Source organism: Cetorhinus maximus, chromosome 4 (assembly GCF_964194155.1).
Source record: "Cetorhinus maximus chromosome 4, sCetMax3.hap1.1, whole genome shotgun sequence".
NCBI lineage: Eukaryota > Metazoa > Chordata > Chondrichthyes > Lamniformes > Cetorhinidae > Cetorhinus > Cetorhinus maximus.
The window spans coordinates 125,057,853-125,085,714 of record NC_135882.1 but is presented as its reverse complement, the minus strand read 5'-3'; the positions used below and the strand labels follow the sequence as shown (position 1 = coordinate 125,085,714).

Here is a 27,862-nt window from a genome sequence, read left to right as displayed (position 1 = left end):
TGTGGGCCATCAGCAGCAGAATTGTACTTAAATACCATCTGTAACCTCATGGGCCGACATGTCCCCCACTCTACGATTACCATCAAGCCAGGGGATCAACCCTGGTTCAATGAAGAGTGCAGGAGGGCATGCCAGGAGCAGCATCAGGCATACCTAAAAGTGAGGTGTCAACCTGGTGAAACTATAACACAGGATTACTTGCAGGCCAAATAGCACAAGCAGCAAGTGATACAGAGCTAAGTGATCCCACAGCCAATGGATCAGATCTAAGCTCTGCAGTCCTGCCACATCCAGTCATGAATGGTGGTGGACAATCAAACAACTCACTGGAGGAGGAGGCTTCACAAATATCCCCACGCTCAATGATGGAGGAGCCCAGCACATCAGTGCAAAATATAAGGCTGAAGCATTTGCAACAACCTTCAGCCAGATGTGCCGAGTGGATGATCCATCTCAGCCTCCTCTGGAGGTCCCCAGCATCACAGATGCCAGTCTTTAGCCCCTTGTGATATCAAGAAACAGCTGAAGGCACTGAATAACACAAAGGCTAAGGGCCCTGATGATATTCCGGCAATCGTACTGAAGACTTGTGCTCCAGAACTTGCCCCTCCCCTAGCCAAGCTGTTCCAGTACAGCTACAACTTTAGCATCTACCCGGCTACGTGGAAGATTGCCCAGGTATGTCCTGTACACAAAAAGCAGGACAAATCCAACCCGGCCCATTATTACCCCATCGGTCTACTCTCCATCATCAGTAATGTAAGGGAAGGGTCATCATCAACAGTGCTATCAAGCGGCACTCACTTAGCAATAACCTACTCACTGATGCCCAGTTTGTGTGCCACCAGGACCACTCAGCTCCTGACATTACAGCCTTTGTTCAGACATGGACAAAAGAGCTGAACACCTGAGGTGAGGTGAGGTGAGAGTGACTGCCCTTGATGTCAAGGCAGCATATGAGCGAGTGTGGCATCAAGGAGCCCTAGCAAAACTGGAGTTAATGAGAATCAGCGGGAAAACTCTCCGCTGGTTGGAGTCATACCTCATGCAAAGGAAGATGGTTGCGGCTGTTGGAAGCCAGTCATCTCAGCTCCAGGACATCACTGCAGGGGATGTTCACTGATGATTGCACAATGTTGAGCACCATTCGCGACTCCTTAGATACTGAAGCAGTCCAGGTCCAAATGCAGCAATACCTGGACAATATCCAGGCTTGGACTGACAAGTGGCAAGTAACTTTCATGCCACACAAGTGTCAAGCAATGACCATCTCCACCAAGAGAGAATCCAACCATCGCCCCTTGACGTTCAATGGCATTACCATCACTGAATCCCCCACTATCAACATCCTTGGGGTTACCATTGACCAGAAACTGAACTGGACTAGTGATATAAATACTGTGGCTACAAAAGCAGGTCAGAGGCTAGGAACCATGCAACGTGTAACTCACCTCCTGACTCCCCAAAGCCTGTCCACCATCTACAAGGCACAAGTCAGGAGTGTGATGGAATACCCCCCACCTGCCTGGATGAGTGCAGCTTCCGACAACACTCAAGAAGTTTAACACCACCCAGGACAAAGCAGTCCGCTTGATTGGCACCACATCTACAAACATTCACTCCCTCCACCACTGATGCACAGTAGCAGCAGTGTGTACTATCTACAAGATGCACTGCAGGAAGTCACCAAGGCTCCTTCGACAGCGCCTTCCAAACCCACGACCACTACCATCTAGAAGGACAAGGGCAGCAGATAGATGGGAACACCACCAGCTGGATGTTCCCCTCCAAGTCACTCACCATCCTGACTTGGAAATATATCGCCGTTCATTTACTGTCGCTGAGTCAAAATCCTGGAACTCCCTTCCTAACAGCACTGTGGGTGTACCTACAGATGGACTGCAGCGGTTCAAGGCGGCAGCTCACCACCACCTTCTCAAGGGCAACTAGAGATGGGCAATAAATGCTGGCCCAGTCAGCGATGCCCACATCCCATGAATGAATTTTTAAAAAATCCTGTTTGAAATATATTTGACCCTCCCCAATCATTCTAATTATCAATTAAATGTAATCTTGGTGTTGAAAAACCTGATATCTCCACTTTATCCAAACTGTACACATTTATAAGATGTTCCTTTATCTCTATTCCAGAAAGCATGGTTTTTCATATAATCTAACCCCTTCTGCACAGAAGAGAAAGCAATTTTATGGTGAAGTATTTGCTGTCTGGTTAGGTTTTGTGCATCCATTAGAACATGAAACTCTGTGAAAGTATACAAAGCAAAACGATATTATACAACAACAGATGTACACAGCTGACATTAGCCAGCCGCAGTTCTCCTCAGCTGTTGTGTACACCAGACAGAAGGGAATTTGGCTCCATAGCTGCTCCTCCAAAGAAAACAAATTCCAATTTAGCTCCTGCAAAGCAGCATTAATGAGATTTACTTACCTCTGCAATTTAATAATTGTTCTTTGTTGACAAAAACGGTACATGTATAAATATAAACATAAAAGCATGATTGGATATTTAATCCTATTCCCCCCCCCCCCCCCCTCCCCCCCCGCCCCCGACCTCCTCCCAACCCCCCTAATTTTCTCTCCTCTACCCCTGCAGGTGGTAACTCGTGGCATTATACTGTTCCATTAGTTCGGCAGTTTCCTGGTAATCATCCAAGTAGGCATTCTTCATACGTGAATTTAGGCAGTGAGTGCCAACAGGCTATTCCATAGGAAGCATCACAGCAGAGCCCAATCCTGTCCTTGTTCAACATCCAAACATGCACAATCCGGCAGGTGTCACAGAGTAGCAACCAGGAACTAGAACACTGTCTGGTTTTCTCTGAGGCATGGGATGCTGAAACCAATTATACTACTGCCATTACTGCCCTGATTGGATGAAATAATTTGCTCTTCTATTACTTAATGTACACTGCATGAATAAATCTGATGAATCAGATGTTGAGAAGGCTAGTTTGTGCAGTGCATTTAAGAATCAGATTCTGTTATCTGATTACCTGGCTCTCACATTATGATTTATAATACTGTTGTGCCTTTATTAATTTTATAAAGGTGTGTTTTGTTAGGAAGTAGTAAAACAAAATTAGCCAAATACATAGTGTAAAACTACATTGTATGCTTTTTGTGCTATAGTACTGTGGATAAACACCTGGATTTTAATTTTAAAATGTAGTTATTTAACTGAAATCCACCATTAAGTATCTCATTAACATGAGTGAATTCGTAGTGTCTGTACAATTTATTTACTAATTTTGTATTCATTCAAATAGAAATCAATTAAAATACCTGAAGAGCCTCCCTCTTTTGTTTCACTTGACAAGCTGTTGCTCATATAAAATTCACAATATTTTATTCTAGAAAGTTGCAATGACTTGAGCTTGAACTGCAAAAACAGAAACCTGTATAGCATTTATGTTCCATCATATATGCAGATGTGGTATTTTTCTTCTGAGATTGTGTATTTGCTGTGCTTCTGTCCAAAACAAACAAAAATTATGACCTTGTAGTTTCCCACTTGAGTCATTGTATTGTGCAGAAATACTAAGTCTAGCCTCTTGAAAAGATATCCAGTGTCTCAGAGAAAGAGAATGCTAAGTGAGTTTCATTGTTTTTATTTGAATACAGTTCATGTGCTACAGCCACAAACTAAGCATTAATTGAACAGAAATTTTATTCGAATCTTCAGAAAAGTAGCAAACTCATTTAAAAAAAGTGATTAAAGCTGCCATTAACTATTTCCCTCTTGACTTTTCATTAAGGACTACATTTTCCTCTATATGTGAGGAAACATTTTAATTAACTATTTCAGTGAGAATTTAGTGAAAGAATTTAGCTTCACACGCATTAGAAAATATTCTCATAACTGTCCCATAATCATGAACGTGTGTGTAATGTTTATCACCATGTCATGTTTGTCTGTAATCTAATTGAGTTTAAAGGAGTTTATAGATTCTCTGTTGGAGGTGGTGGGGGGGGAAGGGGGGGGTTGCGCGGAGGGAGTGCAGTATGAGGGGGCATAACCTTAAAATCAGAGTTGGGTCATTCAGAGGTGATGTCGGAAAGTACTTCGCGACACAAAGAGTAATGGAAATCTGGAACTCTCCAAAAACCAGTTGAGGTTAGTTCGACTGAAATTCACAAACCTGAGATTGATAGTTTTTTTTTGAGGCAAGGATATTGAGGACTATGAAATCGAAGTGGATGGATGGAATTAAGATAGAGATCAGGCATGAAGTAATTGAATTATTACACAGGCTTAAAGGGCTGGATAGCCTACTCCTGCTCCTATGTTCCCAATAAACTGAAGCATCTGTCTCCTGTTCTGAATGTGTGATTGTCTTTGATGAGGTGAATCTAGCATAATAGAAGTTAGGATTAGTCTGAATTTGGAGAAAAATGGCTAAGCAACACATGCTTTGTTTTTGTATAAAAATAGAAAATGTCATGTGTAACATCAAAACGTTAGTCAATCCTGCTGTCTCTTGACATTTTGGGTCACAACAAAACTTGACTCTCGGTTTGTGCCTTCTTCCCCCTTACCCTGGCCTCTCCCAGATGGCTATACATTCTTACTGCACCCCTTGCCCTCTCTTCTGTACTAGATATATTACCCTGATTGCCAGTTACCATCTCATATAGTCTACGCATTTTTAGAACCTTATCACTAGATCTTTACATTAACATGTTTTTAAACTCCTTTCAACCTTGGTGGTATCATGATGTTTGACCTTGGTTTTTTAAACTTAAAATATGCTATTATGCTAGATTTCTTTCATTTGTGGGTTTTCTTGTGCTTTGATTTGATATTTGTTTTACTGTCTTTTATTCTGTGAGCTGTTGTCTTTTTGATTGAAGGTCATCCTTAATTCTCAAGCCAGTACCTATCCAAAATCACAGATATATTAGTTAAACATTTCGGGCCATCAGAAGATTTTGATAAACCACATTTTTTTTCTTCATTCTAGATTATCTTCTCCATAACCCTCTTGTTTTTCCAGACCCTGGTGCCTGGGTAGTTTGAGTACTGTTCTATAGCTACAGCATACAAATAGCAAATAATTAAAAAATAAGCTTCACCACATTTATTATGCCATTGGTTTCAGAATAGATAAGTAAGACTATTCAAGTTGTGGTGTTGGAAGAAAGCTGTTCATTGAGCATCGTTACTGTTAGTCTCCACATCTCTCCTACATGCAATTTCTTTACATATTATTAAAAATAGAAGTGAATGTAGTTAATAAATTTGTATAAAAACTTAAAAATTAAAAGTGACAGAAAAAGAATTGAAAGCATCCATTGGGAAAATATATGAATAATTATCACTGAAAAAAGACATGTCGAAGCATTTTGTCTTGCGCTCATCAGGACATTCGGAGGAATACCAAATGTAAAGGGGACAACAACTTATACTGTCGGGGGTTCTCTGCTACCTCCTACCGCAAGCAACTTTCACTGGTCATTATAAGCATTGGGATTGCTGCAGTTCCATGTGCCATAAGATTTGCCTATTGGCAACTTTGTAAATAGGGCCCAAGCCATTTGCTCACAGTGCAAGCCTGATGCTGAAATAGGGCGCATCAAAGCCATCCTGCGAGATAATGGCCACCTGATCAGATCATTGCTGGCTGTATGTCGCACAAACTCATGAATGGGCCTAAGGCCCCCACTTTCGGTCCTGAAAAGTGCCCAGTCAACCTCAGATAAACCTGAAACAGTAAGGTATCTCAAAAATTTGAACAACAAGTGAAACTGGTTGTTTCATGCTGCAACTATGCAGCAGCAACACGAGTGGTGTTCGCCACTAACAGGATGCTGCCGTCAAGCCAAAAAGACATTCTGCTATCACACAAATGGGTAATGTGATATATGAATTTCAGTATGGTGTAATGCTAGGTATGTAGGCTGTATGTCCCAAAGGCTGGCAAATCGCATCAAACAGTATGTCACTTCAGCCGTTCGCAACGGGCAAGGTACCCAACCAGCCCATGCTTGCAAAACTCAAAACAGTGTCCAATATGAGATATGATTCTGCGATTGGGCAACATTGGCTAAACAACCATGAATATGCTAAGAATTACACTGGCAACCAGTTTAGGATTATCATCGGACTTGATGTGTGGCGCACTTACACGTGCTAGAAGCTACATATATTAATACACAGAGCCCTGTTCTTTGCAGACAGAAAGAACATGTATATACATTGCACCTGTTACAACTGAACAAAATAGGCTACAGCCATTCTCTGTTTCATTCCCCAGGGCAATGCCTTGAATAATCAGAGTCAACCTACCGAGTTTGAATTTAAACAAAGCTGGGCAGTCATCATTTAACTGGTGCATTCTCCATTGCAACATCTCTACCAATCAGAGTCCACATGCCAACCAATCAGCTCTCCTCATGAAGTATAAGTTGTTGTTCCCTTTACATTTGGTATTCTTGTGAATGTCCTGATGAGTGCCAGACGAAAAGCTTCAATGTGTCTTTTTTCAACAATACCCAAGTTCTGTACTACCAAACAACTATATAAATGATTGTTCATAGATGGATATAAAAATTTAACTCATTCTATATGAAAATATTTTAATTTTAATGATAACCTTCAGGATATTGTCAATATTCAGGTATCATGGGCATAGAATTTGTAGGTGAATGGTTGATATTATTTCTTGGTAAAGTAATGATGCTGAATGTGCATTGACAGCCATTGCTGATATAGGAAGTGGCCAAAACAGAATATTACTCTTGTTCACAATAGAAAACAAATACAAAATAAACCACAACAAAAATATATATATTTGGGTCCACACATGTGGTGTGTATACATTGGTAAGTAATTGCTTAAAAAAAAATCTCAATCTGTGAAACAAGTTCTAATATCACTTGATAAATCAAATAATTTGATCCCTGGCTGTTGCTGTCTATCATGGTACGCCCACTGGAAAAAAAGCACAAAACATAAAACAGTAAGAAATCACTTAGGCCGTGAAATGTTCATATGTGTGCATAAAATCTCTGGCTACCTCTATCTAATGCAGACATTAAACACATTTTTTAAACAGCTTGCTGCCTCTGTTGATAGTCAGCGGTACTTTAACTACATAGAAGTGTTTACACTAATGCCATAATTTTAAGACCTAACTTTTTACATAAAATACAACAATGACACACTCTGCAATGTGTTTTAGGCTGGAGATCGTGTTAATAAGTTGGCCTTTATTTTTGTGGTCTTCGATTCCAGTCTGTACTTCAATGTGTTATTGCCTTGTAGCATACTGCAAATTATGAGTTGTGTTGTATGCAATACAACATTACCTATTATAGGAAAGTATTTTCCCTCAGGTCACAAGCTACATTTGGCTTCAGTACCACTTTTGTCCTTTGCCAAAAGACTAAAAGTCACAATTTTTCCCAGCATATTGTTGCAATGAAATCAATGCTGAACAAAACAAGTTAGAAAAAAAACAAAGCCAATTTTTTCCAATTTAAAAATGATTTAAATACAGTAATTTATTCAAAGGATTTCGAATTTAGTACGAATACTCCTGAATTCACCAATTCCTCAATGAGTTCGTCACTTCTGGCTACCTATTATATTCCATGATGACGATACTACAGAATACCATTAATTAATACCGTTTTCTTTTCATTCAACTGCAATTTTTTTTTGTAGTTTTTTGTGATTGATCATAAATATCACTTTAATGCTTATCATAAGAAAAGCAATTTGGTAATAACATTGACATGGTAAAGTAACTAGAATCTCAGAGACACAGTGATTAAGCACTTGGACAAGTATCTGCTGATCAAAAAAAGTCAGGATAGATTTGTGAAGTGTAGATCACGTCTGACTAATCTGGTTGAATTTTCTGAGGAGGTCACTAGTGTGCTAGATACAAAAGTATCCGTGGATGTTGTCTATTCGGGCTTCTACAAGGCGTTTGATAAGTTTCCAGATGAGATTAGCAAAAATGAAAGCATTCAGAATTGGAGGTAACCCTGTGTTGTGAGTCAGTAATGACTTGGGAGACAGAGAGTAAGGATAAAGGGTTTGTTCTCTGGTTAATGGGATGTGACAACGAATGCTCCCCAGGGATCTGCACCTCGGTCTCGGTTTCTCAGCATAATTATTAATAACTTGAAGAAATGGAGAGTTGTCTATCCAGGTTCGCAGGTGACACTAAGGAGGCACTGTAAGTTGTAAAGGATGGGAGCAGTAAGTTGTGTAGATCACAGAATCACAGAATCGTTATGGCACAAAAGATGGCCATTCGGCCCATCATGTCTGCACCGGCTGTCTAAATGAGCATTATGACTTAGTGCCATTCTCCTGCCTTTTCCCCATACCCTTGCACATTGTTTCTATTCAAATAATCATCTAATGCCCTCTTGAATGCCTTGATCTAACCTACCTCCACCACACTTCTAGGTAGTACATTCCAGACTCGAACCACACACTGTGTGAAAAAGTTTTTTCTCACATCACATTTGCTTCTTTTGCAAATCACTTTAAATCTATGCCCTCTCATTCTCGATCCTTTTAATAGTGGGAACAGTTTCTCCCTATCTACTCTATTCAGCCTCCTCATGATTTTGAACACCTCTATCAAATCTCCTCTTAGCCTTCTTCTCTCCAAGGAGAACAGTCCTAACATCTCCGATCTGAAGTTTCATAACTGAAGTTTCTCATCCCTGGAACCATTCTTGCAAACCTGTTCTGCACTCTCTCCAATGCATTCACATCCTTCCTGTAGTGTAGCACCCAAAGCTGTACACAATACTCCAGCTGGGGTCTAACTAGTGTTTTATATAAGCTCAGCATAACCTCCTTGGTCTTGTACTCTAGATGGGAGAAAAAAAATTACAAAGGACATATGCTGATTAAATGAGTGGGAAAATCTATTGCAGATGGAATTCAGTGTAGAGAAATGAGAGGTCACCCACTTTGGATTCAAGAAGGACAAATCAGAATTTTTCTTAATGGTGAGAAAGTAGGAGCTGTAGTGGAGTAAAGAAATTTAAGTATTTATGCACACAGATTACTAAAAACTTGTACAAAAAGGTAACTAAAAGGCAATTTTTTTTTCCTTTATGTCAAGGAGGTTGGAATTCAAAAGTAAACAATTGACAGTAGGCCAGGCCCTAATGAGAGTAGTGTGTTCAGTTTGGGCACTGCACCTCAGGAGAGATATATTGACTTTAGAAGGGGTATACTGTAGATTCATCAAAATGCTTCCAGTTCTTGAAGAATTAGCATATGAACCTAGGCATGTAAAAGTGACTTGTATTTCCTTGAACTTTGAAGATTGAGGGGTGATCTAACTGAGACATTTAAAATGATAAATGTATTTCATAAGGTAGATACCATTTCCTTTGGTGAATCCAGAACAACAGCGCATGATATAAAAATTAGAGTTAGGCTATTTGGGTGATGAAATCAAGAAGCAAAGAGTAATGGAAGTCTGGAACAGACTCCCCCAAAAGGCTGTCGGTGCTAGGTCAATTTTAATTCTCAAGGTGACAGTTAATAGACTAATGTTGGATAAGTGTATCAAATGATGTGGAATGAAGTGGGAAATGGATTTGAGGCACAGATCAGTCATGATGTAACGGAATGGTTGAATGGCTTACTCCTGGTGCAATGCACAGATATTAATGGAACAGGTATAAAAGTTGGCACTCAGTTACCAGATGGTAATTGAATTCAAGGGTTGAGATGAGAGCTTGTAAAGTGAACTACAAGATTAAATTAGTGCAGAAACTCACTATCAGCTATTTATTTTTCACTATATTATGTATAATTCAACACCTACCTTAAAATAACAACCCATATTATTTTTATCCCACCATTATCCCATGTGCACACTGACTCAGAAGCAGTGTAATGTGGGAAAAAGACTAATAAAGATGTCCATAACATGGGGTCAGAGTTAAATGGTACTATCTGAGTTAGTAGATGGCTTAGTACAGAAATTATACAACACATTTACAGTTGATATCAATGACTTGCACTTGCTTATTTATGCCATCACTAAGCTATGAATAGAACTTTTTTTTGTCACAACCCTTCAGAACTAGAGTAACTTGCAAAGCTCTGGCTCTTAATGTTGTTGCTGTTTACTTTAAAGTAGCAGCTGATCTCACATGGCTTTGCAAATGGGAGTCGAGATGAATACAGTCTTCAAGTGAAGAGAGCAGGGGCAGGTAGACCAGGGCCCACAGATGTAATTCATTTCTCGTTTAAGATCATATATCCTATCCTTATTTTGACATAATACTTTGATTTGATTTTTTTATTATTAAATGGTAAAATTCAGGCCAAATTGGGAAGTAGGTTGGAGCAAAGGAGTTTCTCCGCAGTTCAAATTGAGGCACTGGTGGAAGGTATCATAACGTCACTGCTGTGCTACTGGGTTATTAAGTACTGAAAACCTGAGCTGTAGAACTAGCTGTATCTCTACCCAAGCTATTCCGGTGCATCTACAGCAATGGCATCAACCTAACATAGTGGAAAATGGCCTAGTATGCCCTGTCCACAAAAAGCTGGACAAAGTCAGTGTGGCCAATTACCACAGCATCAGTCTACTCTCAACCGTAAGCAAAGTGATGAAAGCTGTCATTTTCAGTGTTATCAAGTGGCACTTGCTCACCAATAACCTGTTCACTAATGCTCAGTTTGGGCTCTGCCAGGACCACTCAGCTCCAGACATCATTACAACATTGCTCCAAATGTGAACAAAGGAGCAGAATTCCAGAGGTGAGATGAAAGTAATTGATATCAAAGCAGCATTTGACCAATAGTGGCATCAGGAGCCCTAACAAAATTAAAGTCAATGGGAATTGCGGGGGAAGCTCATCACTGGGTGGAGTCATACCTGACACAAAAGATGACGTTTGTGGTTGTTGGAGGCCAATCATCTCAGCCTCAGGATATTGCTGCAAGAGTTTGCAGGGTAGTGCCCTAGACCCAACCACCTACTGTTGCTTCATCAATGATCTTCCCTCCATCAGGACAGAGAGTTACTCCATCTACATCTACAAAGTGATGAAGCAGGTTCACCCCGACACTGGCATCTCCTCCAAGGCCATGAGCATCATGAACTCGTTCGTGAACAATATTTTTGAGCACATCGCGTGTGAGGCTTCCCGCCTGGCCCATTACAACAAGTGGAGCACCATCAACTCCCGGGAGATCCAGACCGCCGTGTGCCTGCTGCTGCCCAGGGAACTGGCCAAGCACGCCGTGTCGGAAGGGACAAAGGCGGTGACCAAGTACACCAGCTCCAAGTGAAAACCCACAATGGCCTGAAAAACACCCGAAAAAAGTCAGAGGTCCAGATGTTCACTGATAATTGCACAGTGTGCAGTTTCAACTGCAGCTCATAAGATAGCGGCCATGCAGCTGTTGAAGGAGGTGGCTCACCACCACCTTCTCGAGGGCGGTTAAGGAAAGGAAATAAATGCTGGCCTTGCCAGTGATGCCCACATCCAATAAATAAATAATGAGAGAAGTTTGTGTTTCGTGTAGAAGAAAGTTTATTGGAAATTTATTTTTTGAGAAAGAAGTTCAAATGTGTTGTGCTAGATTTATGAAGCAGGTTCAGGACCCAACATCCAGATGAATTCCAATACCAATCCTGTGCCTCAGCTGCAACAAATGCAAATGGCTTAATTGGCCAGATGGTGAACTCATTCCCCAATTAAAGGCGCCAACCTCCTCCAGGAGGCAAGAGCTGCCTGCCAACATCCAGGCAAGTGGAGAGTATTCCATCACACTCCTGACTTATGTCAGATGATGGAGTCAGGAGATGAGTCACTCAATGCAGAATACCTGCATTGCTCTTGCAGCCTCTTTGGAGTTGATGTTTATTCAAATGCATGGGACCAACTAGTGCTGGCATGAGTGCTGCTCCTAACCTTGTTCTCCATGGCCACTTTCTGCCGTGTTTGAACTCCTGGCCATTTGCTGAGCTGCCTGCTCTAATCAGCAAGGCAGCGGCCACCCGCAACTGCAGCTCATAAGATATTGAAGCTGTCCATGCCTGCGTGTAACAAGACCTGGACAGCTTGGGCTAATAAATGGCAAGTAACATTCATGACATAGAAGTGCCAAACAATGAGTATCTCCAACAAGAAAGTATCTAAACACCTCTCCATTGACATTCAATGGCATTACCCATACCAAATCCTGTGCCATTAACATCCTGTGGGTCACCATTGACCAGGAACTTAACTAAACAAACTTAACTCCAAAGAAACTTACTTGTGCCCCACAGTGAACCTGACACTACATGTGGTCTTGCACAGTGCTCAATGAACATACAGGCCCCTTAAGCTTCTTAAGGAGCTTAAGGAGCCATTAATTGGCAACAACTGGATGACTGCCAGGCAGCCTAAGAGAACCAGGCAGGTAGTGCAGGAGTCCCCTGAGTCTATCCTGCTTGCTAATCGGTTTTCCATTTTGGATGCAGTGCAGCCAGATGTACAACTCCCTCTTCCTACCTATGTCATTGGTACCGATGTGGACCACTACTTCTGGCTGAACCCCTCCCCCCCCGAAGGATGTCCTGCAGCTGCTCTGTGACATCCTTGACCTTGGCACCATGGAGACAACGCCATCCTGGAGTCACATTTACTGCGGCAGAAACGCCTGTCTGATCCCCTGACTATGGAACCCTCTGTCACTATTGCCCTTCCATTCTTCTTCCTCCCCTGCTGTATAGCTGATCCGCCCATGGTGCCACAGATTTGGCTCTGGCTGCATTCCCCTAAGGAACGATCGCCCTCATCAGCATCCAAAATACTCAAGGATATTCAACATTTAGGAAGGACAGACAATAAGGGAAAGGACGAGTAGTTGTGCTGATAATAAGAGATGAGATCACTGCATTAGTAAGGGAGGACCTCAGATTGGAAGAACAATGTGTGGAATCTGTTTGGGTGGAGCTAAGAAACAGCAAAGGGCAACAGACATTGGTTGGAGTTGTTTATAGGCCAAGAAACAGTAGTGGTAATGTGGGGCCTGGTATTTATCAGGAGATGAGAGAAGCATGTTACATGGGCAATGCAATAATTATGGGTGACTTCAATCTGCATATAGATTGGGTAAACCAATTGAGCACTAATGCTGTGGAAGACGAGTTTCTGGACTGTGTTAGGAATGGTTTTCTAGAGCAATATGTTGAGGAGCCGACGAGAGGTCAGGCTATTTTAGATCTAATATTATGTAATGAAAAAGGGCTAATTAATAATCTTGTTGCAAAAGAACCTTTAGGGATGAGTGACCACAATATGATAGAATTTTACATTATGTTTGAAAGTGAGGTAGTTCACTCTGAAGCAAGGGTGTTCAAATTGAATAAAGGAAATTATGAAGGCATGAGGGACAAATTGGCTGAAGGGGATTGAGAAAATACATTAAAAGGTATTACAGAGGCAACGGATAGTCGTTAAAGAACTATTACATAGCTTACATTCCTTTAAGGTGCAAAAACCCAAAAAATGTCAGTCAACCGTGGCTGACAAAGGAAGTTAAGGATTGTGTAAGATTAAAAGAAAAGGCTTATAAAGTTGCCAGAAGTAGTAGTCAACCTGAGGATTGGGAGGTTTTTAGAATATAGTAAAAGAAGACCAAGAAACTGGTAAAGAAAGGGAGAATAGAATATGAATGCAATCTAGGAAAAAAAACATAAAAACAGACTGTAAAAGCTTCTATACATATTGAAAAGGAAGTGTTTGGCTTAAGACAAATGTGGGTCCATTACAGGCAGAGTCAGAATTCATAATGGGGAATAGAGAAATGGCAGAGAAGCTAAATGTTTACTTTGTGTCTGTTTTCACTGAGGAAGATACAGGAAATCTCCCAGATTTAGAGATCCAAGGGACTAGGGAGAATGAGTTGAAGGAAATTAGTATAAGTAAGAAGGTTGTATTGGAGAAATTATTGGGACTGAAAGTTGATAAGTCCCTGGGACCTGATATTCTGCATCCCAGATTGTTGAACGATGTTGCCATAGAGATAGTGGATGCATTAGTGATCATTTCCCAAAATTCTATAGATTCTGGAATGGTTCCTGAAGATTGGAACATGGCAAATATCACCCCACTATTTAAGAAGGGAGGGAGAGAGAAAACAGGAGCTCCAGACCTGTTAGCCTTACATCAGCAGTAGAGAAAATGCTAGAATCTATTATAAAGGATGTGATAAATGGATACTTGGATAATCATGATTTGATTGGGCATAGTCAGCATGGATTTACGAATGAGGAATCATATTTAACAAGCTTGTTGGAACTTTTTGATAGGATGTTACTAATTGATAAAGGATAATTGATGGACGTAGTATGCTTGGATTTTCAGAAGGCTTTTGATAAAGTCCCCCACAGGAGGTTGATTAGCAAAATAAAAGCACATGGGATAGGAGGCAATATAGTGGCATGGATTAAGGATTGACTAACAGGCAGAAAACAGAGAGTAGGAATAAACATGTCATTTTCGTGTTGGCAGGCTGTGACTAGTGGGGTACCGCAAGGATCAGTACTTGGGCCCCAGCTGTTCACAGTATATATCAATGATTTGAATATGGGGACCAAATGTAATATTTCCAAGTTCGCAGATGATACAAAGCTAGGCAGGAATGTGTGTTGTGAGGAAGATGTAAAGTGGCTACAGGAGGATTTGGACAGACTTACTGGGCTGAATTTTGCTGTCGGCGAGCAGGGGGCGGGGCCTGCTTACCGACGTGCAAAATAACGCGGGATGACGTCGGGGGTTCCCTCGACGTCATTCCGCCCCATTTAAATTTTCAGGAAGGCGGGGGCACAGTCAAATCAGCTGTGCGCCCGCCGACCTGTCAATGGTTAATTGAGGCCATTGACAGGATAATTAAAACAATTAAAGTCCCTGCCCGTCCAACCTTAAGGCTGGTGGGCAGGCCAGGAGCCCCAGCGGCTAATAGAAAAAACATGAAACCTCATCCACCGGCGGGATGAGGTTACATGTAGGGTGTAAAAAACTTTAATAAAGTTTTAGTGAAATTTATTAACATGTCCCATCTCGTGTGACATTGTCACATGAGAGGGACATGTTAAGGATTTTTTTATCTTTCTATTTTTAATGTTTGAACAACTTTCAGCGATCTCCCTGAGGCAGCACTTAGTCTCAGGGAGATGTGCGCTCTTTAGTGCGCATGCGCGAAAGAGCACACTCTCGCTTTTGGGGAATCCCCCCCCACCCGCACAGGAAGTGCATAGCGCTTCCTGGCAGACGTCATGCTGGGCGGGCCTTAATTGGCCTGCCCACTTAAACTGTCAGTGGGGCCTGCTTCTCCGGTGGGGATCGGCTCCCCGCCCGCTGGAGATTGAGTCAGGCCCACCCGCCCCCCAGGCAGAAAATTCTGCCCACTGAGTGGGCAAGAACATGGCAAATGGAATATAACGTGGAAAAATGTGAGGTTATCCACTTTGGTAGAAGGAACAGATGTGCAAAGGAACCTGGGTGTCCTTGTCCATAAGTCACTGGAAGCTAACATGCAGATGCAGCAAGCAATTAGGAAGGCTAACGGAATGTTATCCTTTATCACAAGAGGATTTGAGTACAGGAGTAGTGAAGCCTTGTTTCAATTGTATAGAAGCTTGGTTAGACTGCACCTGGAATACAGTGTGCAGTTTTGGTCCCCTTACCTCAGAAAGGATCTTATTGCCATAGAGGGAGTGCAACGAAGGTTCAACAGACTTGTTCTGGGGATGGTGGGACTGTCTTATGAAAAGAAATTGGGGAAACTGGGCCTGTATTCTCTAGAATTTCGAAGAATGAGAGGCGATCTCATTGAAACCTACAAAATACTTAAAGGAATAGGCAGGGTAGATGCAGGTAAGATGTTTCCCCTGGTCGGGGAGTCTTGAACCAGGGGACACAATTTCAGAGTAAGGGGGAAGCCAATTAGGATCGAGATGAGAAGAAATTTCTTTACTCAGAGGGTTGTGAATCTTTGGAATTCTCTACCCCAGAGGGCCGTGGAAGCCCTGTCATTGAGTATGCTTAAGGTAGAGATTGATCGATTTCTGATTAACAATAACATAAAGGGTTATGGGGATAGTGGGTAAAAGGCATTGAAGTGTTCAATCAGCCATGATCACATTGAATGGCAGAGCAGGCTCGATGGGCTGAATGGCCTTTTCCTGTTCCTATGCTGCGCAATCACAGGGAGCATTAAAGCCAGGTCTGATCTTTTTCTTGTCTGCCACCTTGTATGTGTGCTTTCAACTGGATTGCAGTCAGCCACGTGAACTATGTCAGTTATGTCCCCACCACCACCACTGCCCCCACCACCCTCACACCCTTTCCAAGGATACTGAGTCTAGTTGTAGTGTCCCTCACTGTTGCTACAACTAAAATTTGACTAAGCACAAACTGGCACTCTCCTGGTGTGGCTTAGCTACTCACTGGACAAACTCGCTGGGCCACCTGAGGCACAGGAGATTAAATTTCTAAAGCGTCCTTGCAAAGATCAAACGATTGTTCATGCTCAGTGATTATTTTGTGCAGTATTATATGATCTATTCTGGAATATATTTGCAAGATTAAAGCTTTGAATTTTTTTCCTAATCAAAAGCAATTAAGTATTTGCAGTTAAAAAATTAAAACAAAAGTAGAACTAAACACAGCTGAGAGTCCATTTGCAGGTGAAAGGATGGATACTCCTTTGATGCTGTACCAGCTGTGTGTTTGTTGAAAGAACAGTTTACTGAGCTTCTGTGCAACTGTCCACTGATAGTATAATGTAGTCATAAGCAGCTTATGTAGTATTCAGAAATAGCGCTGCATTAATTTTTCAAGCATAAAATGCATATGAGGCATAGTACTGCTGCAGGATGATAATGAAACTAGAATTTTAAAATCTGCAGGGAATAAAGCTCTGAGCCACTGAGATATAAGTGTTCATCAAATAATTTCGAGACATTCACATGTTAATGAACCTGGTCAACAGTATCAATGAACATTTGAATTTCTAGTTTTGGTGTTTACCTTTAGCAATTTCTGCCTGTGTCAAATTTAAATTTTAGTATACTCGAGTTTGTGTCATTTTAAAAAAACAAAGTAAAGTTGGAGCAAATTCAGGTGGAAGTGGAAATCTTGAGCACCAGTCACTTACAGTATCTGGGGAGAATGAATATTAAAACTGAAGAATGCTGTAGATCAGAGAGCAAAGGAATGGGAACTTGAGTTTTGTTTCTCTAAACTGAATACTTAACCTTTATTCTGCTCAAAAAACTACCATTCTACTGATCCCTTAGACCTGGATTAAACAGTTACGGTTAGAATGCATCAGAAATCAAGTGTTATAGGTAGCATTTGGATTTTTCTTTGAAATTGGTGTTTCTTCAACAACTGCAGAACATTTTTGAAAAGTAACAATTGGAAGTCAGGAGCCAATGGCATAGGTAGGAAAATGTTTTGAGGTCTTGCAGTCAGAGTCTCAGGGGTTAGGAAAGAGGTTACAAATCAGGACCTCAAAGCTACTAATCTCTGGATTACTCCCAGTGCTTTGTATTGCAAATATAGGAGTAGTAGGATAAAACCGGTAAACATGTGGCCGAAGACATGGTGCAGGAGGGAGAGCTTCAGATTCCTGGGAGCTGTGGGACCAGTTATGGGATAAGGTGGTAAAAACAAAAAACTACTGCGGATGTTGGAAATCCAAAACAAAAACAGAATTACCTGGAAAAACTCAGCAGGTCAAGCAGCATCGGTGGAGAATAGGAGAGTTGACGTTTTGAGTCCTCATGACCCTTCAGCAGAACTGAGTAAAGTTAGGAGAGGGGTGAAATATAAGCTGGTTTAAGGTCAGGGGTGGGGGGGGGGGAGAGAAGTTGGGGGGGTGGGTGGGTGGTTGTAGGGACAAGCAAGCAGTGATAGGAGCAGATAATCAAAAGATGTCACAGACAAAGGAACAAAGGGGTGTTGAAGGTGGTGATATTATCTAAGAAAATGTGCTAATTAAGAATGGATGGCAGGACACTTAAGGTACAGCTCTAGTGGGGTGGAAAGACTGACAGGTATAGGTTTAAATATAATGGAAATAGGTGGGAAAAGAAAAATCTATATAAATTATTGGAAAAAACAATCACTGCTTGCTTGTCCCTACAACCACCCACTCCCCAACTTCTCCCCCCACCACACCCCCCCCCCCCCCCCCCCCCCCCCCACCTTAAACCAGCTTATATTTCACCCCTCTCCTAACTTTACTCAGTTCTCCTGAAGGGTCATGAGGACTCGAAACGTCAACCCTTTTCTTCTCCGCCGATGCTGCCAGACCTGATGGGATAAGGTGGGCCTGTTCAAGAAGTAGTTATGGCACTTCTTCAGAGCTGGGATCAATGTGCTCACAGGGAAGTTAACTTCTGCTGTGGGGGAGAGTTTAAACTAATTTAACAGGAGGATGAGCACCAGGATGAAACATCTGAGAGGAAAAACAAAGTACACAGAGGACTGGCAGACATGAATAGCAATAGAGCAAAGAATAGTTCAGAAATAAGAAGCATCAGACAGTGGGCCAATGCAAAGCAGTCTGAGATGGGTTTGGAGACCATGAGCTGGATTTGCAGCACCCAAGAGGGATGAAAATTTGCCCCACTGGCCAGTGTACTGATTCCCCAGCTATGTCCTACCTCCAGGCCATTTTTTGTAAACCTCAGACTCACTGTGTGTCGTCACAGTTATTAAATGTCATCTTTTCTGCATTTATTGTTTAAGAAAAATAATTCTATTGTTTCCTGTTCAGAATAAAAGACAAGCAAATTGAATTTGAAAACTTTTCAAGTAAACAAAGTTGGGCTAATTGCATACACCTGTATTTGTTTAACATCCTCCTAATACAAACATCTTAATTCATCACACGTGGATAGTCATCCAAAGCAGTAACAGTGCACTTTGTGTTTTAAAGGGGGAGAAGATGGCCACCACCACTGGGCTTTGTAGTTCTGGTGCTTGGTGGGGAAAGCGGTAGAACTGGATGATCAAACTGGGCAGCAGACTTCTAAAAGTGCGCAATAAGTAAAATTACTTGGTGACATTTCAGGGAATCAGAGACAACTCAGATCATTTTGTCCTTTATGTACCCTCCTCCTCCTCAATGCTATTAAAAACCACTGATTCTCATTGCTGCCACACCCTGATTCCCTCAGTACTTCCATACCATCCCTACCTTCAATGCTTTCAGATTACAGAGTGTCCCTCTCCACTGTTCTTGTACCTAGAACTGTCCCCACAATGAACACATTCCAGGTCTTCTATCCCCCCAATTGATCATTGTTCAATGATTTGGCCTCATGCCCTCTGAAATAGCTGCCAGATTCTTAATTCCTCCTACAAAGATGCACTTACCCCTGCTACCCACCTGCTGCTGACACACCCTAACACCATCTTTGTCCAGAATTTATACATATACATTACTTCAGCCACTACTATCGCCCAATTCAAGCTGAGTAATAACACATGCTCTAAATGTCTTGCCCCACCATAGCTCAGTTCCTTACTCATTCTCTTGGGCCTTCTCTCACAAGGCTGTTCTGTCCTCCTGTCAGCCACCTAAACCCCTGCTCTATGATACTGGAAGTCTCTCTGTGTTCACAAATCATTTGATTGCATTCCCAGTGATCCCTTTTCCCAGAACCACCCTAAGCTTTCAGACGCTCAAAATCTCTCCCAATATCTTCAGATTCCAGGATCCTTCATTTAGTGATCCTTGTGAACTTCCTCACTGTATCTAGGTCATCTCTTTCCCCCATGCCCCTGGAACACCCCATTCACTGCTCCTGGATCCTGGAGTACCCTTAAAAATGGCTATATTTTGAGTCTACACTCAATTAATGTAAGATTCCATAGGGCTGCCCTTAGGGCTCCTAGATAACAGGTCACCTTCAGTGCTGATGAGTGTCATTGGTAGTTAACACCCTTGGCCTTACACCTCTGTTCTCAAATCTTTGATACATTGCTAGGAGATCTTACAGTGAATTAAAATTTAAGAAGGCACACTTCCTCTAAATATAACACTCACTTTCTGTTGCACCTTTTAATTTATAACCTATTTTTAGCATTTTTCTACTTAACTCTGGCCCATTGTTTTTCTCCACCCAGAATTTAATAATTTGTAAAATTATGCTAAATAATTTGTAAAGTTAATCAGTTTTTTTGAAGTTGAGAGTAACACAAATTTATTCCACCAAGAAAATTTATTGTAAGTGATTGAATGACATGCATTATTCATTGGAATTCACTCGTATATTTGAATTTGTCAGAACACAATGTTAACCAATCAAGTTACTTAGAAATGAGCAAATCTTTTTCTCACTATTTTTTATCGTGATATTTTAAGTATGATTAAAAACATGAAAAATCAGGTACCTGATAAAAAGACTTAAATTGTGACTTTTAATATCTTCATTAAAGTCTCTATTTCAAGGCCAAAGCCTGTTTCAGCAGCCTAATCTTAGGCTATACCCCTCACCACCCGCAGACCAAACCCCCATCCCAGAACAGCTGAAGCAATTTGACCATAATTTCCATGAATGTGCAATTTGCAGTTTCTCGGACTCTATCAGTTTTATTTTCTTGGTTTAAGGGCTGCTACCTTTATCCTAGTATCAGAGAGAGAAAAAAACATTTGCATTTATATAGCACCTTTCATGATCACATTACGTCCCAATGCATCTTACAGCCAATGAAGTCTTTTTTAACTGTAATCAATATTGCAACGTAGAAAACACACTAGCCAATTTGTGCACAGCAAATTCCCACAAAGATCAATGTGAGAGACCAGATAAACTATTTTTGTGATGTTGATTGAGGGATAAATATTGGCCGGGACATCGGGGATAACTCCCTTGTTTATTTTTGAGATAGTGCCATGGGACCTTTTACTTACACTGAGACGTCTAATCCTGCAGTACTTCCTCAGTACTGCACTGGAATGTCAACCTGGGGGATTTTTGCGTTTATGTCCTGGAGTGGGATTTGATCCCACCATCTTCTGAAGAACCATCATGCTTCTTTTTTTTTCACTTGTTTGCTAGAGCAGTCCAATAACTTTGCTTCACCTGCATAGCTCTGTGTCTTCCTCTATTTTAGATCCACTTTTCCCTTGAAAGATTTAATGATCTCTACCTCGACTGCTCCCTGTGGCAAAGCACTCTATTTTCCAACAACCTTCCATGTAAAGTTTCTCCTAACTTCTTTTCTTACTCGCAGTTACTATTTTAAATTGATGGCACCCTCAAGATTGATTCCCCGACCAGAGGAAATATTCATTTTCCTATTCTCCCAATTAAACTTTCTATAATTTTAAAAGCCTCTATTAAATCACCCCTTAGCTTTCAATGCTCCAGGGGAAATAGTCCCAGTATTCCAAGGCTATCATTATAATTACTCATCTCTGGTATCATTCTGGTGAACTTACACTGTTCTCTGTGGCCTTGATGTTCTTCCTAAGATGTAGTAGCAAAACTGCACTCAGTACTCACAACAATGACAGACGTAGTTCATTATAACTTCCTGCTCTTTGCCCCATTTACAAAATGCTAATTTGAGTTTTTATGGCTTCATCTGTCTACATTTGAACCTTCAAGAAATGAGGTACTTGAACCCCTAGAATTAATGGCAAGAGGCCAGTCAGCTTATCCTGCCTATGCTAGCTCTCTGAAAGAGCTAGCCACTTAGTCCCATTCCCCTGCCTTTTCTCATACTCTTTTACATTTCTTGATATTTCTAATATTTATTCATTTCCCTTTTAAAAATTATTGTGGATTTTGCTTTTACTTCTGTCTCTGGTAAAGAATGTCATCAAAATGAATGGGTGCATCACTCAATAGGTAACTACTATGGCCCATTTGTCTGCCAGTTGAAGGGGAATTGCACACTTACCTCAACCTAATTTCCCAATGCCTGTTTTGACTCTGAAGTCTTCATATAACATGATCTCTAATTCTGGGATGCCCAAATTATGGGTAATACCCTATCACCTAGAAGGACCAGGGCTGCAGATGCATGGGTACACCACTATCTGCAAGTTCCCCTCCAAGCTACACACCTTCCTACCTGGGAACCACAATCGCCGTTCCTTCACTGTCACTGGATCAAGATCCTGAAACTCCCTTCTTAACAGCACTGAGTGTGCCTACACCACATGGACTGCAGTGGTTCAAGAAGGCGGCTCACCACAACCTTCTTGAGGTCAGTTAGGGATGGGCAATAAATGCTGACCGAGTCAGCGAAGCCCATGAAATAAATAAAAAAAACATGGACAGGATTGGCGGGTGGGCAAGACCTGAGCAAAAGGAAAACCTTCTTCCCTTACCACAGGGACAAGTGAGGTACTACAGTTACTAGCAGTCCTGGAAAGGAGATAACTTAAATAAGTTGTTGTTCCCTGCAAACACCATTGGGGCACCATTGCAATCAGGGCAGAGGAATCTGGCTCAAGGACGAAATGTTTGTACATTTCTTGCACTGCCTCATGTTGGATGTGGCACAGAGAACATAAGTTTCACAAGTTCTACATTAATTTTCGGGCATGTGCAGTGAAACATATTTTCAAATCTTATTTCCTGGTATCTAATTTGAGAAGTGATTTTGGTATTTTGGAGCTGTGGAGGTCTTCTCATTCCGTAACTTTTTATATTTGTCCAAGGGATGTGAGCGTCACAGGCAAGGTCCTTATTTATTGCCCATCCCTAATTACCTTGAGCAATTGGTGGTGAGCCACTGCCTTGAACTACTGTAGGTACACCCACAGTGCTGTTAGGAGGAGAGTTCTCGGATGTTGACACATCAACAGTTAACAAGGGCTATATATCGGATGGTATGTTAATAAGAAGGGAGCTTGCGGGTGGTGGTATTTCCATGAATCTGCTGCCATTGTTCTTCTGGGTGGTAGAGATTGTGGGTTTGGAAGGTGCTATCGAAGGACTCTTGCTTCTTGTAGATGGTACACACAGCTGCCACTGTGCACTAGTAGTGAAGGGAGTAAATGTTTAAGGTGGTGGATGGGCTGCCAATCAAGCAGGCTGCTTTGCCCTGGATGGTGTCAAGCTTCCTGAATGTTGGATCTGTACTCATCCAGACAAGTGGAGAGTATTCCATCATACTCCTGGCATGTGGGATGGTGGACATGCTTTGGGAAGTCAGTTTGAAATAAAACAAATCGAACATTTTGGAACCTAGTATGCAAATGTTATAAAGGTATCATTTATAAGTTTAATGCAGAAATATTTAAGTTTAATATAGAATATCCAGCTGTGATCGGGTTTTAATTTGACAATATATTCTGCATTATCAGTAGTGTTTAAAAATATTGAAAAGGTCCTTTTCATATGGAAATCGCGCATTTCACTAACAATTGTTTTATTACCCCCAGGAAAACAAGATTATAAGAAAACCAAATCAGTTTTAAAAGCAACAAGATTGAAAGCAGAAGCCAAGAAAACAGCACCAGGAATAAGGGTGTGTGTAGTTGTTTGATAACCTTCATTAAATTTCAGTGGCTGTCAGGTATCTTTTCCCTAAAGATAAATGCACTGAATATTGATCATTTCTCTGAGATTATTGTTTGTGACATTTCAGAATCTATGTGGAATGTTAGGAACTAAATATTTATGCAGTACTGCACTTAAAACTGGAAATTATCATAAGTCTTCAATGCTCTGTAATGTAAAAGCAAAACTAAGCAGAAAGCTACCTGATTGTATTATGTGGGATTCAAATTCAAAATATATAAAACAAACTTCAGGTAATGTAATATTCACCTTCTGCATCTGATGATAAAGCGATTCAAGTGGTATCTTGCAGTTTTTTGCACAGTGCTTACTGTTATTAGTTTGAATTCTTAATCCACTGTTCCTACTTTCCTTGCGTAATTCCTTCCAAAAAATAAACCACTGTTTTAAATGCATCGCTTTTCTCCCATGATGCCAGTTTTAATTTAGTATCATCATGGCTAGATAAATGCATACCTGAACCAATCATAATTCTGATAAAAGCATGATGCTTTTATATTTGTATGCCTTTATATCTTGGGATTATGAAGGAACAGCAATATAATTCTAAATTAAAGATGGTGACTTTGAAGGGAACTTGTAGATACTGGTACTTTTTTTATTCATTCACGATATGTAGGCTTCACTGGCTAGTCCAGCATTTATTGCCCATCCCTAGTTGCCCTTGAGAAGGTGGTGGTGAGCTGCCTTCTTGAACCACTGCAGCCCATGTGGAGTATGTACATCCACAGTGCTGTTAGGAAGGGAGTTCTAGGATTTTGACCTAGCGACAGTGAAGGAATGGCGATATATTTCCAAGGCAGGATGGTGAGTGAGGAGAGCATCCAGATGGTGGTGTTCCCATCTATCTGCTTCCCTTGTCTTTTTAGATGGTAGTGGTCGTGTGTTTGGGAGGTGCTGTCTAAGAAATCTTGGAGAGTTACTGTAGTGTATCTTCTAGATGGTACACAATGCATGGGTGGTGGAGATAGTTAATTTTTAAGGTGGTGGATGTGTTGCCAATCAAGCGGGCTGCTTTGTCCTGGATGGTGTCGAGCTTCTTGAATGTTGTTGGAGATGCACTCATCCAGGCAAGTGAAGTATTCCATCACACTCTTGACTTGTGCCTTGTAGATGTTGGAATGGCTTTGGGGAGTTACTCGCCAAGGAATGCCCAGCCTCTCACCCACTGTTGTAGTCTGGATGTTGATGGCAGAGGATTCAGTGATGCTAATGCTGTTGAATGTCAAGGGGAGATGGTTAGATTTCCATTTGTTAGAGATGGTTATTGCCTGACACCTGTGTGGCATGACTGTTACTTGCTATTTATTTACCCAATTCCAGTTGTTGTATGTGGACATGGACTGCTTCATTACCTGAGGAGTTACCGTAGATGCCCACATATAAGTTGACCTTGAAGCCTTCAAATATCCCTCCAAAAATGGGAGTCACCTTATATGCTGAGTATAAAAATTACCACCATGGTGGGTGTGGGTGGTCGCCATCTTTGCCATTCACCATGCAGAGCATGCTCTGTGTGGGCTTGTCTTAAACTCCTGCACATCTTTGTAACACAGCCCATATCACCTGCTTGATCCCTTGCACCCAGTAAGTAAGTTGTAAGTAAAAAAAATCCATTTGGGTGAAAAGTGGAGACTGATTACAAACATGAGTATAGCATGTCATGGCTGAAAAGGTGGGGGCGGGGTCAACTTATATACCAAGTGTATGCAAAAACATGATTTTTGGGGCCTAAAAATAGGGTGAACTTCTATGCCGTGATCTATGTTACAAATGGAACTGAACTCTCTGCAATCATCAGCAAGCATATCCATTTCTGACCCTATGATGGAGCCCGATCATTCATGAAGCAGGTAAAAATTGGTTGGGCCTTGGATACTACCCTGGTGAACTCCTTCAGCAATGCCCTGGGGCTGAAACAATTGGCCTCCAACAACTATTTTCCTTTGTGTTAGGTATGACTCCAGCCAGTGATACTCTGATTCCCATTGACTTCCATTTTACTGGAGCTCCTTGATGCCATGCTTGGTCAATGCTGCCTTGATCAAGGGCAGTCACTCTCTTCTCATCTCTGGAATTCAGCTCTTTTGTCCATGTTTGAACCAAGGCTGTAATGAGGTCTGGAGCCAAGTGGTCCTGGTGGAACTCAAACTGAGCATTGATAAGCAGTTCATTGATGAGTAAATGCTGCTTGATAGCACTGTTGATGTTACCTTCCATCACTTTGATGATTGAGAGTAGACTGATGGGGTGGTAATTGGCTGGATTGGTTTCGTCCTACTTTTCGTGGACAAGGAAAACTGGTTTATATTCCTTTGCAGCCAAAGTGGAATATTGCCCAGATATTCCACTTTGGCCGCAAAGGAATATAAACCAGTTAAGGGATTGGGTAGGAAGGTGACAGATGAAGTACAGTGTGGGGAAAATACCACTTTGGTAGGGACAATAGGAAAACAATATTTTTTGAAAGGTGAGAGACTAGTAAATGTTGGTATTCATGAAATTTGAGTCTTATACACAGAACGTTAACACACAGCTATAGTGAGCAATTAGAAAGGCAAATAATATGTCAACCTTTCTTGCAAGTAGGTTGGAATATTACACAGCATATGCAGTACTTAAACAGGCCATTCAGTCCATACCATTGTATAATGCTCCACTTGAGCCTCCTCCCTTCTTTCTAATTCTATCAGCAAAATCCTCTATTCCTCTCCCTCATACACTTATCCAGCTTACCCTTAAATGTGTCTATACCATTTGTCTTAACTGCTCTCTGGGTAAAGACATTTTTTATGGATTCTCTTGTTGGTTTCTTGGGCCAGGATTTTCTGGCCTTGACGCTGCAGGTTCTGCCGCGGTAGATGAGGCCATTCAATTGTCCATTGACTTCAGCAGAACCAGAAGATCCCGCCAGCCAGAGAGGCTGTAAAATTCCGGCCCTGGAAAGTGTCTTATTTGTTGGTCTCCAGTTTTGTTCGTCCCCCACAAATGGAATCACACAGTTTAGAGGGCTTATTTTTTAACCCATTTACTTACACAAAGTTAAAATCAGGCAAAGTCTGTTTTTACTATCAAAACTTTTCACCTTACGTGCAGTTTAATAAATTTAATGACCTCTTTTAGGTCACCAGTCTTTTTTCAAGAGGAAAGAAATCTAATCTGTAGATTGTTTCTTGATAGTTATAATCTCACAGTTCTGGTTTCTTCCTTGTAATTGTTTTTTGCAGCCTCTGCAGTGCCTCTATATCCTTTTTTTGTAATATGGCAACCAGAATTACACACTGTACTCCAAGTGTGGCCTCACTAAGGTTCGATTTAAGTTTAATAGTAAGAAATTCTTGTTGCAATTATATAGGGCTTGGGTGAGACCACACGTGGAGTACTGTGTAAATTTTTGTTCTCGTTATCTAAGGAAGGATACACTTGCCTTAGAGGGGGTGCAACAGAGGTTCATTAGATTGATTCCTGGGATGAGATGGCTATTCTATGAGGATAGATTGAGTAGAATGGGCTTGTATCCTTTGAGGGGGATCTCAATGAAATTTATACAATTCTTAGAGGGCTTGACAGGATAGAAAAATAAAATACTGCAGATGCTAGAAATCTGAAATAAGAACAGAAAATGCTGGAAACGCTTAACAGATCAGGAGGCATCTGTGGAGAGAAACAGAATTAACAGGTGGTATTTAATGGAGATGACGGTGGTGTCGCCCACTGACTGGAGAGCTGGCAAGAGCGCTGCATGACTTCTTTTAGGGAAGATCCACCATATTAAGAGCCACTCGGATACTTGACAGGCCAGCAGCAGGCTTTCTCCAGGAACAAGGACCCCCAGGATGGCAGTCCCGCCAGCTGAGAGCCAATCGGAGGTCAGCAGCTCTATTGAAAGGCAGTGCCACTAGGGAGGCTGTGGGTGTTGCCGATACAACACCCACTTGAGGCCTAGTATTGCGGATGGACCCAGATTCACAGATGAGTGATGATGGGATGGGGTTTGCTGGATAGGGGTTGAGGGTTAAGTAGGGTTGGCAGCAAGGTGGCTCTCGGTGGGCTCCCATCCCTAATGCCGGGTCCCTTGATCAGGTACTGAGTGCTTTTGAACAAAGGACCCCCCCACCCACCCCTTGAGCCAACAACCAACCCTTTGCTTGTCATGCTCATTAATTGCTCATTCAAGGGCCTCAATTAGTGGCGGGGCAGGAAGGCCATCCATACACTTTATTGCCACAGACATAATCATGTTGCAGGCAGGAAGGTGACAGGGTCCCCACCTGCTACCCTCCTGCCTGATCAAA

At 41.5% G+C, this 27,862-nt stretch overlaps 1 protein-coding gene across 4 annotated transcripts in view; it reads left to right on the top strand.

The window, feature by feature from the left end:
- triqk (triple QxxK/R motif containing) overlaps nucleotides 1–27,862 on the top strand; it is a 109,270-nt gene that overhangs the window by 57,944 nt on the left and 23,464 nt on the right. For all 4 annotated transcript variants that reach the window (XM_078540743.1, XM_078540744.1, XM_078540741.1 and 1 more), the window contains one exon: nucleotides 23,429–23,514. In XM_078540743.1, coding sequence (XP_078396869.1) covers nucleotides 23,429–23,514 — 86 coding nt within the window. The remainder of the gene's footprint in view (nucleotides 1–23,428; nucleotides 23,515–27,862) is intronic.